Genomic DNA, 15,940 nt, shown 5'->3' with positions numbered 1-15,940 from the left:
AAATAAGTTTAAAATTGCAATACTGTCTTTAGAGTATCAGCTTGTGGTCAGCACAGCCTAGTAAGGAGTGTTTCCCCACGTAGTCATTGCTGAGTCGCATGGTTAGAAATGAAGTGTCACTTTGCATGTGTCGTAGCCTTTATTCAGCATGAATATATCACATCTCCATCTTCTGGAAAGGCTTTTTTTCCATGCAGCTCTTAACACTGAAGTGTTCTTTGGCACCCACAGGACACACTGTGTTTTAGAAACACGTTTCTGCTGTTTTATCTGAATGATCAGACGATTGACTTACTCCTGGGACTGATACACTCTCTCCAAACCCGAGTATCCGTATTTGTAATGCTGAATTAATACATTTGCCTTAAATGTATTTAAGGTTTTATGGGTTTTTCCCAGTGCTCGTGAGCACTGAAAGCACGTGGGTTTTTTCTTGTGACAACTGAGATTACACAAGTTTAGCATTTTGTATTATTACAGGTTGAAATGCTCACTTTGTCATATGACTTCGGGACCCAGAAGGTTAAGCAGAACTCTAGAGAGAGCAAAACTAATGGTACCATCCCAAATATTTGGAAAACTGATGTCTCCTCAAGATATGGCAGTACAATTCCAAGGAGTGACTATTTTTTTGGAATGAAACGGCTGTCCAGGCTTTGCTTTCCTTTGCCCATTCGCTGGGTGGGTGAGTGACACAAGCAGCAGCCTTGAATCAAAGGCTGATCCTTAATATTCCATTGCTAGGGCAGGTGAATGCAACTGACAGGCTGGTTCTCCCTCAGATAAGAGAAAGTAACTCTGTGTTAATGATCTCACTCGATGGTGATTAATTAACATCTCTTTTCTTTGGATGAGTAGCACTAGCAACTGGAATGAAATCTTAGTTGGGAGCAGAGTTTGCTCTAGATGGTTCTTTTCTTACATGTAAAAAATCCCAGCACTACCTCAGCCCGTCTGCCTCTTTCACCAGTAACTCTGTGACTGGCTTAATTCACTCTTGAATGTCTGCTGGCCATTCACTCTCTGCCACAGCTCTGGGGGTCAGTATCCTTGTGTGACCCAAAGCACAGAGAAATGACTCCTCCGAAGCCTTCCCCTCCTTACGCTCCATCAGGCTTTTGGATGAGCAGTGTCTAATATCCTGCATGTCAGGTTTGAGGCCTCTCAAAGTGAGACTCTACTTGTTCCAGGTCAGCAGACTCGGATTCACCGGCATGTCTTTAAGGCATTAGGCTGTAGTGAGTAAGCAGACGGTGATCTTTCTCTCCTCACTCTGTTTACTTCTGACCTGGGTGCTGTCTGCATCCTACAGTCACATTATGTCTTAATCACTAAATTAGAGGATTTATAACACCTCGAGACAGCCAGAAAAGGTCAGACCTAAACGCAAAAGCTAAAGCCTGGCATCTTCATCCTATAATTTCCTGGCACTGACTGCAATCATGCAGCTTCCAGCTTCACGAATGGGTCCTGCAGGACCATCTGTTAGTCAGCCAGGACCTCTTGATCCCTACTTCTTTGGACTCTGGGCTGAAATTGCCTTTTCTGGGACCTACTTACAACAGTATTGGCTATGATTCTTTACATTACTGGTCCTAACTTGTTTTCCTGGCATCGAATTGCCCACAGCAATCAGTTTCTCGATTGAGAAAGGATTGTCAAGGAAGATCTCCGAGTCAAATACGAGTTTCTGCTTCTGGCTAGTGGGTGACTATGGGCTAGAGGCCCAGATTATTTCTGTGGCTTCGTTTTCAAAGCTCGTGGTTCCCTTTTAAGTACATTTAGAGCAGTGTTCGCTCTGTGACCGTCTTGTCTATGTTTACAAGTGTCACGTTACTGTTGTTTGTAACTCATCTTTCGAGAAAGGATTTAAAGGTGCTTTAAAGACAGATTTCTTTCATTCTTCCCTTTGCCTAGATAATAAGTCAAACCCAGTTTTTGCACGTGGGAAAGTAATGCTAGTTTCAGCTGGGACAGAACTTCCCTCTGGGAGTCTGCAGGGAGATCACTTGTCCCATCTCCTTATTTCCTGAGGCCTCAGTCCTGCTCCTGAATACTCCGGAGCAGTACAAGTCTGCGTGTACTGGAATATCCTCTCTTGCGGTCATCCTTGCTTTTCACACCTTCAAAAAACACCTTATTGTGTTATTTTATTTAGCTCAGGAAGCTTTGAGCATTGCTATAAGAAATCCCTTTTGAAATCAATCCTCATCCCCAAATCTTCTTACGGATCAGTGGCTACCAGAGTGGTATGCGCGAACGGGCTCGTGGAAGCTGAAGCCTTTTATTGCAAACACTGAGCTTTGAACTTCTGTCAGTGCCTGTGCTGTTAGTCCCCAGGTAAATCTCGGAATCCTTAGTGTGAACAGTAAGAATCCGGAGAACAAGGGCCAAAGGTATGGCTGTTGTAAAAAGTCATGCCCAAATGCAGAGGTTCTTCGTCTCATCCAAGTCGCCAACACCCCATTCTGCTGTTGGGCTGTCCTGTTCGGATGCAGCCTGGACGTGTTGGCTGTGCTCACGGTGTTTTCAGAAAGGGACGGACCTCGGTGCTGCTCAGCCGGGTCAGTGCAGCGGTTTATAGGATGCTGTTTGGCTCCAAATAAGATTTGGTTGGATGTAGCTGACCAAGTCATGAGAAAAAACATGCAGCTGCGTTCTGCTTCTCACTGCCCTTCCCAGGCAAAGCTCACTGATCACTGTGGAGGGTGGTGTCTGCTCTCTGCCTTGTACTACGTTTGGATTTTGAATGAAATACACTTCCTGTGTTGGAATTTTCTCTGTTAAAATCTATTTGTGGCACAGTCCTGGGAGTTGTATATCCCTGAGCAGCTATTTCTTTCCTCATAGCATCTGTGGCCACAGCACACTGACCTTTCAAGGGAGCCCACCTCTAAATGGGCAATTGGCTCCAAAGTGAGACTGGCATTTACAGCTCAGGGCTGTTGCAACCTTCTCAACATCAATAATGATCACAGTCACTCAGGGTGACACGTTTCAAATCCAGAAAAGGAATAAGTTTTATTTTCTCCGTGTAATTTCCTTTTCAGTCTTTCAGCTGGTGCTCTGACTGGCAAGATATTATAGCTCCCTCAATTAACTAAAATAAGAAATGCTCTCATGCAGTCACTTGATGACAGATTCACAAGAAAGCTTATTTGCAAGGTGAGATTTGCACAAGCAGGAAGATAGGCTTGGGAAGCTGCCCTATTACTTCTTGACAAGGTTCCTGTCCAAAGAGAGGGCTGTACTGTAACCTTCCCTTTTCACTCCAAAACTTAGGAGAGTGCTTTCCCAATTATTTCTCACTGAAACCTTGAGGAAGCATCCAGACAACCGCTGCAGAAGACTTTTCTTTTTATGACCTGACTCCAATGATGTCCTGCTAATACAAGACATGTTGAATAATGATTTACAGTAGGCCCGTATCCCTTCGGCCCCTGCGTTTTTCTCTGTTAGCCAGCACAGGGTGGTTTCTCAGTTCCTCGTTTCTAAGGGCTCTACCGTTCTTTGTCATGACAGTTCTAGGTCAGTCAGACGTTTGGGTGGATCTAAGCCTGTTCTGTTAAGCGCGCTGGAGCTTTTTCATGCAGAGCACTGTGAACATCTTGTGGCCGTTCAGGCCACCCGTGGTCACGCTCAGAACGGGCCTTGCGTGCGCTGCAGCCTTCTCTGCTCCACAGTTGTCCTTTGCTTTCACCTGATTGCACAAAAATTAGAGGACTAAACCATTAAGAACAAACAATTCCCACGTGTTCTGTGTCTCATTTTCAAAACAAACCCATTTCTTTAAGAGAGGGGAAAAAAAAACCCAACCCTCTAAACCGTGGTGCTGCAAGTAGTCGAACCTCTGCTTCTGGGAACCTTTACCATGTTTCCCTCGAAGTTTAACAAGTTGTGGGTATTTACCTTTTTCTAAAGAATTCAGAAGGGTTGTGGGAGGGCATAGTACCTTTCTAAACAGCTCACAGACACGGTATCGTTTCTTTAGAGGCTGGAATCAGCAGATGGCTCTGAAGGCCCAAGGTGATGGAGGGTTCAATCAACAATGAACTTTGTGGGTGGGAATGAGGAGAACTGTCTGTGGAATGAGGGTGACTGTTGCTTTCACTGCTGAAAGTATATTTAGCGTAAGATCTGAGCTTTATTAAAATGAGATTTGTTTATAACGTTCCTCCACTGGGTCAAGGACAGATCTTCACTCGAATAAATAAACCTACTTTCAGGGTCATCAGTACCACTGCTCTGAGCTCCATAGCTCAGGATTTGGCCCACACACGTTGTCCCTGAAGAGCTGTATGTTTAGACAGCGTCTGAGTAGGTAACCAGCATGAAAGCCGGGCCGGCACAATCGGCACCACTGTGTTTTGAGAAGTGGTGCAAAAATGTACCACTCAGCTGTAAAAACGTGGATGTTTTTCCTTGTCCGCTCCCACTGGTTCCCTAAGTCTTAGGGCCTGGGTTCACTCCGCTTCGTTTGAAGAAGCGAAGCAAATTACCTCATTTAAAACGTTCCCCTGGGCTCACTCTAGCTGGCAGAGGGTAGAAGGTGATTCAGATCTGCACTTAGCAGAACTGTCCTCTTCAGTTCAAGTGCCCGAAGATCCTGTGAATAGGCCTAAAAGAATCTGCTCAAGTGATTTACTTATGGAACATTCATTTGCAGAAGAGATGCTTAGAATTCTCATGCAGATCTTTGGAGATTATTTTGGGTTTTAATAGCTGCAGAGAGCAGTATATGTGAAAACCACCAGAAAGCTAACAATTCTTAAATTCTAGATTAGGAGTTCAACAGGGATAGGACAACCCTATGAAGTGACAGAAAGAATTTAGGGGAGCAGGGTGTGGTTCCCCTACACTGGCATCTGAGTGAACAGTCAGCAAAGAATACTTGTTCTGCAGGTATGACACAGGATCTTACACTGACGTGAATGCCCAGAGCCTCGGTCTTAAATCTTGGCAAGAAATACCACCTTTAATATTGATGAACGTAACTAATAGCCATGATGTTCAAAATCGGATCAATTCTTTTTTGATAGCATGATTTTTAATGAAATAGGATAATTTCAAGAAAACATATGACCTCATAAACATTCTGAAGGGGAAATAACAGAAGCAATCCATTCTGAATTAATTATTTAAGGTGTTTGTAAGTGATAAATAGTCAACATTTATATTGGAAACTACCAAGGGGGAAAAATTGCAAACTGAATGGTAACATTTTATTCTATTTGAGATAGATTGTGGTTTGGGATTTTGGAATTCCCCCCTCAGGCAGACATTCCATATGAGATTCATGCCTCGGAGAGGCTGTACTGTTTATATGTACTTAATCAGTGGAAAATCTATGGAGAACATATAGATTTCATTAGAAAAATCACAGATGATGGAACACACACACGAGTTGAATCTCAAGGGAATTCGGTCAGGTATTTGGAAATAACGTAGAGCTTTACAGGCAAGGAGATAAACTAGTTCTCATCTGCAGCTCAACTCTGATTTTGTTGAATTAAGTATCAGAATTATTATTTGCATTTCTTTAAAAACAAACTATAGAATTCAAAATTGGGGCAGAAGCACTGCGCCTTTTTTATGTACTGTGTTAACTGGTGAAAAATCATTTATTCTGCTAATAACACTCAGGTGTAAACTACCTTTTAATCCTGAATCTCCTGAGGTAATTTATATCCTGGACAAATGACAGTGTTTTCTGGTGTCCATTTCTCGCTTGGTGGGTTTTCGTATCGCTTATTTTGAAATAACAGAAAAATGCTTTAATTGGTGTTCTGTGAGTTGGTAATATGTTCCTCCACGTATCTGGTAGGATATCTCCTGTTTGGAAGGCCTTGGAAGGTTTGGAAGGCAAGAAAACAGGTGAGAAACTCTCAGAATCTCTGCTTCTCGTAGGAAGTTGGTGCTCTAGTCAGGAAAAAGGGCTCAAGTTTGGGTTTATTGTACCATTAAACTTGAAAGCAGAGTTATGTCAACCCCAGTATCAAGCCCCCGCCAACATCTTCAGTGTTCTGAGTCCTAGCTAATTTTTCTATGCTAATTTTGCAGTCTGACCTTCACATGAGTAGACAGATGGGAGAATAACACGTACCCCGTCAGCTGCCTGATGCCTAACCTCAACAGAGTGTTTTACGCCAGCCGTGCCTCCAGAAATTCCCTGGTGTACTCTGATCTGCATTTCAATGAGCTCTGGTGAGACTACCTGGCAGGTGAAGCACTGTGTAAAATTATAACTTTTCGGTTATAGGTAGTATTCATTTCTGCAGGATTTTTAGCCAGAAACACATAATTTCCAAATTCCTTTTGTACGCTGGCACCAGATGCTGTGCAGGTTTGTTGAATCCCTGAACTGGGGATAGGGTTCTAAGGGTTGGTTTACAGCACTGTGCACACACCCATAACGTGTTCAAAGAAACAAGTTAATTAGACTTGCTGAGGTAACGGTTTCATTTGGACCTCGAAGGACTTTTTTTCTGTGAAAATAAGAGTTTCCTTCCAGAACTGATGAACTCCACAATGTCCTGTGCCTGCCAGTGGCACAATTTCATCACGAGAGGTATGGAAGAGGACTTCTTTTTCTGGGGTTGGGGTTTAAAAATGTTAATTAATCATTTTATCAGGCAGTCATTAAATCCTGAGTTACAAGAAGTGAATTTCCTAATTAACTCACCTATGCGCTCTCCTAATGCGCTTTTACCACCACATTTCAGACTCTCTCATCTATCTCCTTACTGGACTCTCTCCAGCTGAAGTCACAGACTGTGCTGTGTATAAAAGTCGTTCCGTCTTGCTGAAATACTCATCACTCTTCTGCAGAACCAGAAAAGCTACAGAGGGCTTTTTGATGCAGTGAGCTGACCAGAACTACAGCTGGTGTCAAAGCGGTGGCATAATGATGTTTTCTGGTCTGGTTTTGACTAATCTCATTATAATTCCTAACATTCCATTTGCCTTTCTAACTGCTCCTGAGCTTTGAAAATGCCGTTTTTTAGAGCACCGTGTACAATGAGTCTAAACTATTTTTCTGGAGATAATTTAGACCATCATTATGTGTAAGCAAAATTAGAGTTGTTTATCCTCTGTGTGTATTACTTTGCTTGCATCAGTATTTAATTTCATCTGCCATTTTACTCTCCAGCCTTTCAGCATCGGACCTGCTCACCGCCCAAGCCAAATTCGCCCCCTGGGTCACCGCGTGTTGCTGTCAAAGTGTTGGATCTAATCCTTCACGGAAGTGGGACACAATGTAAGCAAAAGAGCAAAGAAAGGGGGTATGGTTAAGGATTGTTTTTTCATTTTTTGTTGAACCTTGTCACATCTTTTTATTGTCTCCTTGCCCTGTTGAAAGTGATTGTTTTCAAACGGTGCTTTAACGCCCACCTTTTATCAGGTGTTTGTCCGAGAGGCTGGTTATGGTGATGTCATTCCAGGCATTTTCAGGATTTAGGTCTGAGATGTAGCAAAGTAATGCACGCTTTTAATAAGAAAGTTAATAAAAAAATAGCTTTACTGAAATGGGTCCCGAAGAATGCCCCTTTACTGGGGCTGGAGCACCTTTGCTACAATGAAAGGCTGAGAGAATTGGACTTGTTCAGCCTGGAGAAAAGGAGGCTCTGGGGAGACCTTATAGCACCTTCCAGTACCTGAAGGGGCTACAAGGAAGCTGGGAGGGACTTTTTACAAGGGCCTGTAGTGACAGGACAAGGGGGAATGGGTTTAAACTGGAAGTGGGGAGATTTAGATTAGGTATCAGGAAGGAATTCTTCACAGAGAGGGTGGGGAGGCACTGGGACAGGTTGCCCAGAGAAGCTGTGGATGCCCCATCCCTGGGAGTGTCCAAGGCCAGGCTGGATGAGGCTTGGAGCAACCTGGTCTGGTGGACGGTGTCCCTGCCCATGGCAGGGGGGGTGGAACTGGATGGTCTTTAAGGGCCCTTCCACCCCAAACCATTCTATGACTATATTGTGTTTTGCCCCTTTGTTTTTGCGAAGATAAGAGCTGTAGAGGGTGAAGAAAGAGTCTGAAAATCTTAACACTCTGTATTTTGGAATATTACCAGTATGTGTGTGACTGGCGTAATTGTTAAGTGAACATATGTGGACTGTTTTTGGTATGAGATTATAATGAACTTCTGTGGTGTCTATAATATGTGCATATAGCAGTGCAGCACAGTGGGTAAGAACTTGTGTGCCTCCTCGCTTAGGCAGTGATGTAAATCTTCCATGGAACTTGATCCTGTGAATTTTTCCATACTTCCGATCATCTCAAATTTCAGAATTTCAAATAACCACTCTAACAAGACCATTCCAACTTTAACGACCTGCCAGCATGCTAATTTGCTTTAAGTAAAAACTTAAATAACTTAAACTTAATTCTGATTTTATACCCAATTTCTATCCTATTTCAATAGAAAAGTGGTTCAGTGCTAAGATTGTTGCTGTCATTGGATCGTAGATTCAGCTGCTTTGGAACAGAAAGGTGGCTTTTTATTTTCTGCAAACGGGGACGTAGCAGTCAATGAACCAAAGTCCGTGGAATTCAATTGAAAGAATGCCTCCAGATTTTAGTGAGCTCTGCTTCAAGGGTATGATGGGAAACGTGGACATTACTAGTGAAAATGGGAGTGGAATTACTGAACTATACTGACGTACAGGAGGTAAATTTCCCCTCTGTTCTTTTTACACGGTATTGGAAGCCCATAACTATCGAGGAATGTTGAACTAGCAGCGGATATTTTCTTATTACTGACACAAGAGTAAAGCGTTGGCCAAAGGGCTTGCTGAACAGCTTGGTGGAGATGATTAACGGGGCCGTTGCACACTTTGGGAAGTGAACATCAGCCATTAGATTAGAGGCTGAGTGATTATTAGAAGACAAGCACAAGCTGATTGAGGAGAGAAACTTGTGGGGTCAAATTAGACACCAATGGCCAATTTGAACCAGAGAGAGAGAGAGACCTCCCCGCCCACCTCCAACTTATATATGAAGCATGACGTTTGATGGGATAAAATATCCCTCTGGCTGGTTTGGATCAGCTGTCTGGGCTGTGCCCCCTCCCTGCTTCTTGTAGAGAAGGAAGCTGGGAACACGGGGGCAGTATCGAAAACTGAAAAAGTCCTTGACTTGATCTAAACATTGCTTGGCAACCACTAAACACATCAGTGTGTTATCAACGTTCTTGTCAGCACAAACCCAAAACGGCCTCATACTACCTACTGTAAGGAAAATTAACTTTATCGCAACCCAACCAGCACATAATTTAATGATGTTCCGCAAAACGTCCAACAGTCCGTGCACCCGGCCCAGCAGCGTTGGGAAAGGACGGTGTTTCATTGTGCCATGCAGACAATGCGTGTCACCTGAGTGCTAGGAACCGCTCCGAGTCTGTATCTTCTCCGACCTTTCCTCATCCTTGAGACGACATTTATTGTGTTTGGGCTTCGCCTTCTGGCCCTGCAGCATCAAAGCGCTTTCGTAGGGATGAGGTATGGATCCAAGTGCTTTGCTGGGCTCGGGCTAAAGCAGCTCATAAAATATTTCTTTAATCTGGTAGTGGATGGGAGAGTTTCTTCACGAAAGATTACAAATCCAGTGTTCCTGAGACACAGGATGTGTGTAAACCTACCACCGGCACAGAACAGTGACGAAGCCACGCTTGGGCCACCAGGCCACGCTTGGGCCAACGGGCTGGTGTGTTACCGGAAACGACATGGGATTGAAGATGAAGGTGAGTTTATTTTGTGCCTGTGAAAACACCAACTGAGGCTTCCGTGAAGCATCGACGTACAGGCAGGTCTGGGCCCTGAAAAGACTCCGTATGGCAGCGATTTGAAGTCACTGTTCCCTTCTTTCTCGGGGAAAGTACCCAGCGAGCCATGTTTATGTTTCACTTTGCAGAGGGTAGATGCAGTGTAACCTTACAATTCAGCCTGGGTGTGTAGGTGATGGATTGCGTGCCAGCACCCCTTTAATTTTAAAATGAAACAACGTAGTTGCTCTTTATTTTTATTTTATCATTTACCTACAGAAAACCGTTACCAAGGCAAAACTTTACATTATAACATCACAGGAGAAGAAATAAAAAAGGCAAACAAAAAACCCCAAACAAACAAACAAACAATTCCAGGGCAGAATGCTGATTACCGTTGGTCAGATTACTGCAAACAATCCTTCCCATCTCCAGCTCGTTCGGATCTTTTGGTTGGAATTCAAGCTGCACCTCCGCTACCACAAAATCAAAACGCGCTCTTCTTCAAGACTGGTTTATTTCCTCTGGTGAAGGTAGTTTGTCAAGTGCTCCCACCTCTGCAGAAGGGACAAAAAGAGAATTAACACATGGGTAAGTGTGCATGTTAATCATTACTCTTAGCAAATAATTAAATCCAATTTCAGTAGCATATATTTTTTTATATTTTTCTCTTAACTCTGAGGCAAATCCTTGAACTTTCATATTTCAGTGTATAAACTATTGGTTTTTTCATTTGAATGTTAGTAAAAAGGTGAAATTATAGCAGGGTGATATTCAAAACAGCAGTGGCAGAATGAGAGTGCAGTTATACCAATTGTATTATGTCGATGGATACTGCTGAATCCCAGCATCTCAGGCTTTCGGTATTACCCAGGTATGGCTGCCTTCCTACAGCTGGCTCCGTGTGGGAAGCCTCTAGAGCTGCAGGGAGGTGTTTTCAAGAGAAAGAGCTCAATACCACTTCTAGTTACTCCAAGGTACTTCCTAGCAGTTAAAGTATTCACTTTATCTTGCAGATCAAAATGTATATCTAACCTGAGAAACCACCCCCTGCATCTGAATCCCCTAAGTGGGAGCTTTCCCCTCCTCCCCCCAGCAGAACATATCTAAACCAATAAATATAATGAAGTTTAATTTGAGCAAAAGTGTTAAAAAAAATGTCTCTACCATAATCAAATACAGTTTTCACCTTCTAAATCTGCATTTCTGAATTTGTGTAAGAGCTTGCACTAGGTCTTGCCACTAAGTGCTGTTAAAGCCTAACACGATGACATTCTGTGTCTTTTGAAACCCGGGAATACAAGAAGCACCTGAGGGAAAACACATTTTACATGATCTGGCAGTGTAAAGGGGTGTTTAGAGCTCCTTCTTCTTCACAGTGCCACGACAAATAAGCGACTACTTTGTCCGCAGCAAACATGCATGTTAATAATCTGCTTTAAATATAGATTTGCATTATCTCAGGCCCTTAGTACTAACCATGAAGAGTCGTCGTTTCAAATGCAAAGTTGATTCAGTTATCACAGGGTTGAAATTTTCAGTAGTGAGGGTTTTTTCATTTGGGTGGATGCAAATAATTTAGAAAATTATGCCAAAAAAAGGTCTAGAATTTTGTTTCCTAAATGTGCAGGAAAGGAACAGATTTTGTGAAAGTATCTTTTAATAAGAACTGAAAATACAAATGTAATACAAAGTTCTTCATTACTGTTCCACAGCATACACAAAACTGCTTAGAATTTGTTGTATACAAAGGCAAGAATATAGAAGAATAAATCTGTAGATTTATTGAATAAATCCATAAAAAGACTAAAGCTGTGGATTTATTGAGTTGTCCGCTTTGAGACACAGAATTCCTCAAACATCTGCAGTAAAAGTAACTTCTTTCTCCCTCTTGTTTTCTTTGAACACGTGTATTACGGTTTTTAACGTTGTGTGGACGGTTTTAGGACCAAGGAGGTTTTTAAAAGCTCAAGAGAGGTTTTTAAAAGCTCAAGAATTGTGTTTGGTGTTTTGGTTTGTTTTTTTTTTTTAAAGCCAATCTAATGAAGACGCAGGAGCAGCCAGATTCTTCACCGAATGCAGTGGTAAAGTTACCATTCTTAGAGAATCAGCTGCGAGCTCACTGTTACAATTCCTGTCCCGGTTTTGAGGCTGCACAGAGTGTTTCCTAGCAGCATTTGGAGCCGTTTGCCAACACGCAGCTTAGCGCTGCGGTTTTGGGATGTGACTGTAGTGTAGAACACCTGCAGGGAAGGAGAGGTATTTCTTTGGTCATCAACAGGTTCTTCAGAATGTCAACCAGCTCGCCTTGGCATTACACTGAGGTCTTATGTAATTTGTTATGGAATTACCTTGTACTAACTCTCGTGTAACCAGGCTGTATTTAGTTTTTTTTCAGCTCTAAAAGCTGGCTCCCTACAGTTTTAGGAGTAGCTGTTGTTATTTTCACAGTGCCTACAGTAATCAAACCCTATTAGAACCCTGCCATGCTGGCTGTTCGTCGACCTGCGTTGGGCAGGATTATTACCTGCACTCTCCACATCAGGCCCATTCCTAAATGCACTCCAGCAGAGTTGGGGGCTCCCCCCTGCACCAGAGATGCTGTTCAAAGTCTTGCAGACTCGTACATGCCACCACAGTCCTGTCTCCCCAGTAAATTCACACTGTAGGCTGTATTCATGGAATGGTTTGGGGTGGAAGGGACCTTAAAGACCATCCAGTTCCAACCTCCCTGCCATGGGCAGGGACACCTTCCATAGCCCAGGGTGCTCCAAGCCTCATCCAGCCTGGCCTTGGACACTCCCAGGGATGGGGCATCCACAGCTTCTCTGGGAACCTGTCCCAGTGCTCCCCACCCTCTGCGGGAAGAATGCCTTCCTGATGTCCCATCTCCATCTCCCTCTTTCCATTTAAACCCATCCCCCCTTGTCCTGTCACTCCCTGCCCTTGGAAAAAGCCCCTCCCAGCTTCCTTGCAGCCCCCCGAGGCGCTGGAAAAGTGTGAAATATGAAAAGGGCATTCACTAACCTTTGAGACGCAAGTAAGTCAAAAACTCAATTACTGTGCGCACAATGTTTTCATCAGCCAGTGGCTCTCCCAGATTCCCTAGAAAAGAAATCGGTTGTTACTTAATGCCGTCACGGTACGAAGATCTGTTGTGTGTGAGATCGTGGCTATGAGGCTTAGGAGTGCTCTGAAAAGAAGCTATCCCAAAATCTTTTTCCTTAAAATCCTGAATGGAGAAACCTCATTTCATGGAAGAGCAAAACCACTTTAAGGTAGGTGATGGCAATTCCCAGTCAGAATTTCCCAGCTTTGCATTTAACCGCTGCTTTGACACCTTAAAGGCCGTGGCCTCCGAGGCCCAACGAGCTCTGCTGCAGAAGCGCGTTATCCCCTGTTCTCAGCTCTCCTGCGTGTCCCGTAGCCCGGGATGGAGGGGAAGGGTAAACTCAGCAAAGCCATCCGCTTTGCAGAAGGGGAGTTCCTCACGTGGGCTGACTTCGTTCCCTATAAACCGCTCCAGTGACGTGGAAGTGATTGGTAGCCCAAACGCCAGGCCTGGGAGTCCATTGAAAACTCAGACAGGTCTGGTTTGGGTTATGGATCTCACACCATTTACTCCTCTTCCATCCTCCGGAGTCAGCATTTCCATGCTTTTTAAAGGGCTCAATTTAGCCAGCCCCTGGGGAGCTGGTTATTGCACTTTGGGAGGTTGGAAAGTAAAGAAAAAAAAGAGGAAAAGAAAAAAAAGGAGACATCCTGCTTTTTACCAACAGGATAGAGAGTTGTTCTGTGTCAGAGACCAAATTAACTTCCCAAAGACTTCCAGTTCTCCGCACACAGAGCAGCTGGGTACCAGCATCTGACCCACAGGCCCTTGTTACGTCACTAGAACACTGTCCCTTGGTGTTGTTGCAGGGAACGTGTTCAACCCCCGAAAACAGCCCGAAAGACCTCGCAGCAGGTCAGTGCCCCGGGAGTTTCCCCATGATGGAGGCGACGATTTGGGCCCCGGGCGACATTCAGGTCGGACTCTGATAAAAGGCTGATGGAGAGTTGGAAGGGACAGAGGTTTCTGGTATACAGAGTCGGTGTTTAAGAATGAATTAGAAGAATTTGCTTCTAAAAGTCTCTGAACTGGCACAAAAACGTTGTTACATTAGTAATACCTGTATTATTTGAAGTTTTCCTTACTATAATTGTTATTCCCAGCTAACCTGCTACAGATTTTTGTTATGATTAACCATTAATGTCTTAGTAATGTATTGACCCACATTTTATTACCAACGTGCTATTTTTTTGGAGAAGTGTTTTTCTTTAGTGGCTCGAGCATGTTGTACCTGTGTGTTTCCATACACTCTGCTATCGGCCTTCATTCTGTCTAGCCAATTACCTGCGGACTCTAATAAAGAAACATGAAGTGATCAGCAGAATTTAATTGAAAATGAAGGCATTTTTGGTGTTAAAATAAGAATACTGACTACTTTATCTGGTTTTTATATTCAAGTCTCCTTTGGGTAGGAACTCCATAATAAAATCCAGCTTCAAAGAGACTTTTGAAGAGAGAAGAGCATCTCGAATGAGGCTCGTTAAGAGAGGGATCTCATTTTTGGCTCCCATCCAGACAAGTTTGCTCAGGCTCAACTGTAATCGTGGAGGTGCAGCAGAACCTGGCAAGAGCTGCCCAACTCTTACAGATCATATTGAAGGAGCTGGTGGCAAATCCATACACGGCAGCGTGCTGCCACGTGAGCTGCACTGTTAGACTGCGAATGCCCTTCACCCTTTTTCTTAAAAACCACAACAAAAACACCCCACACCAAACACCGCCACCCCCCCAGTATCTAGGGGGACATTTGAAACACTTATTTGAACATATTACTTGGAATAAAGCTATTCTTCTCTTGTCACACCACTATGATGGTTCTTTTCCCGAGGCACCGAGGTGTTTTAAGGTACGACCAAGTACAAAGAGCACACTGAATGGCCATATCTCCTTTTCTTACGTTTATGAGGATTTTTGTTTAAGTGTGGGAATAGCCTTATGTCTACTTAGTTAACTCAGTAACAGTTAATTACTAAACAGCAAGAAAACAAGCGAGCAATACTGGCTTTTGGGGTTTTTGTTACCTGCTTTAATGTCCTCCTCAGGCTGTATGTCTCGTTTACCGGTGAGACCATGCTTGTCGTTAAACGATCTGTGGTTGTCTACTGCATCTGATAAAGAAATGGAAAGGCAGAGGCGTTAATTAACTTAAAACCCAACGTTTGCCATATTGCTGGCTTTTCATGGGTTTCAAAGAAGCCATCACGATGGGCACTTTTGATGTCCAAAACGACAAGGAAATGACTGCTGTGTCATCAAATAAAGTTACTTTTCTTCTGAATTTGTGCTTAGGGTTGGTGGCATCGACAGACCTAGTCCTGCGCTTCCTTCGTGCTGAGGCGGTTACTGAACTCAGAGGAAGTTGTAAAAAGTTCGTACATTCACGTGTAATTTGGGAACTGGCTTTGCTACTCTTTTGCCTATTTTTAGCAAAAGTTGCTTATGAGATTGTTTAAAAGAAAACTGCAGATAGTTTACATGAATAACCCTCAAAAACCATCTTACATGCCCCTGGTGCCTCTTCTCTCCCCCTGGCAATGGGAATTTCCTTGATCTGATCGACATGACCCACAACAAAGGATCATTCCTATTACCCAGCCTTAGATAAGCTGCACTTTTGGGGCAGTTTTGGGGCAGTTTCCCCACCATATCTCTGCCAATTTGGTTGGATCTGCATCAGGGCAAATACACTTCCAGAACCGGTTAATACATTTAAGATGCATTAATTTAAGGTATCCCTAAGGTTAGTTAACAAGAACAGAGTCAGAGTATCGTGGTATTGGTCGTGTACAACTGAGACTGAAAATATAAACGTTACTAACGAGTGTCACCACTACATTAACAAGAAATAGTGGTAAAAGAACAGATATTTGAGACAGCTTAGCACAGCATTTCACTTGTCTTGTAATCTACATTTGTGCTTCTCCAGCTTTGTAAATCAACGTGTTCCTGTATCTTAAACACCTCATACAATAAATATTAACAGTTCACTACACAGAAAATATTGACAGTCATGAGTTTGCCTGTTATTGTTTTAATTTATTTGGCTTTAATGGGGGAGGAGGGGGTGG

At 43.3% G+C, this 15,940-nt stretch overlaps 1 protein-coding gene across 1 annotated transcript in view; it reads right to left on the bottom strand.

Moving 5' to 3' along the window:
• Window positions 1-10,264: 10,264 nt before the first annotated feature.
• Window positions 10,265-15,940, bottom strand: part of GAL (galanin/GMAP prepropeptide) — a gene marked incomplete at its 5' end in the record, with an annotated part of 6,857 nt that continues 1,181 nt past the window's right edge. Inside the window, 3 exons of the mRNA XM_010158821.1 lie at window positions 10,265-10,317; window positions 12,788-12,865; window positions 14,894-14,980. Coding sequence (XP_010157123.1) covers window positions 10,265-10,317; window positions 12,788-12,865; window positions 14,894-14,980 — 218 coding nt within the window. The remainder of the gene's footprint in view (window positions 10,318-12,787; window positions 12,866-14,893; window positions 14,981-15,940) is intronic.

This window comes from Eurypyga helias, unplaced genomic scaffold, assembly GCF_000690775.1.
Source record: "Eurypyga helias isolate BGI_N326 unplaced genomic scaffold, ASM69077v1 scaffold13399, whole genome shotgun sequence".
Lineage (NCBI taxonomy): Eukaryota > Metazoa > Chordata > Aves > Eurypygiformes > Eurypygidae > Eurypyga > Eurypyga helias.
Note: the sequence above shows the minus strand (reverse complement) of the source record. Positions and strands in the feature narration are given on the sequence as shown.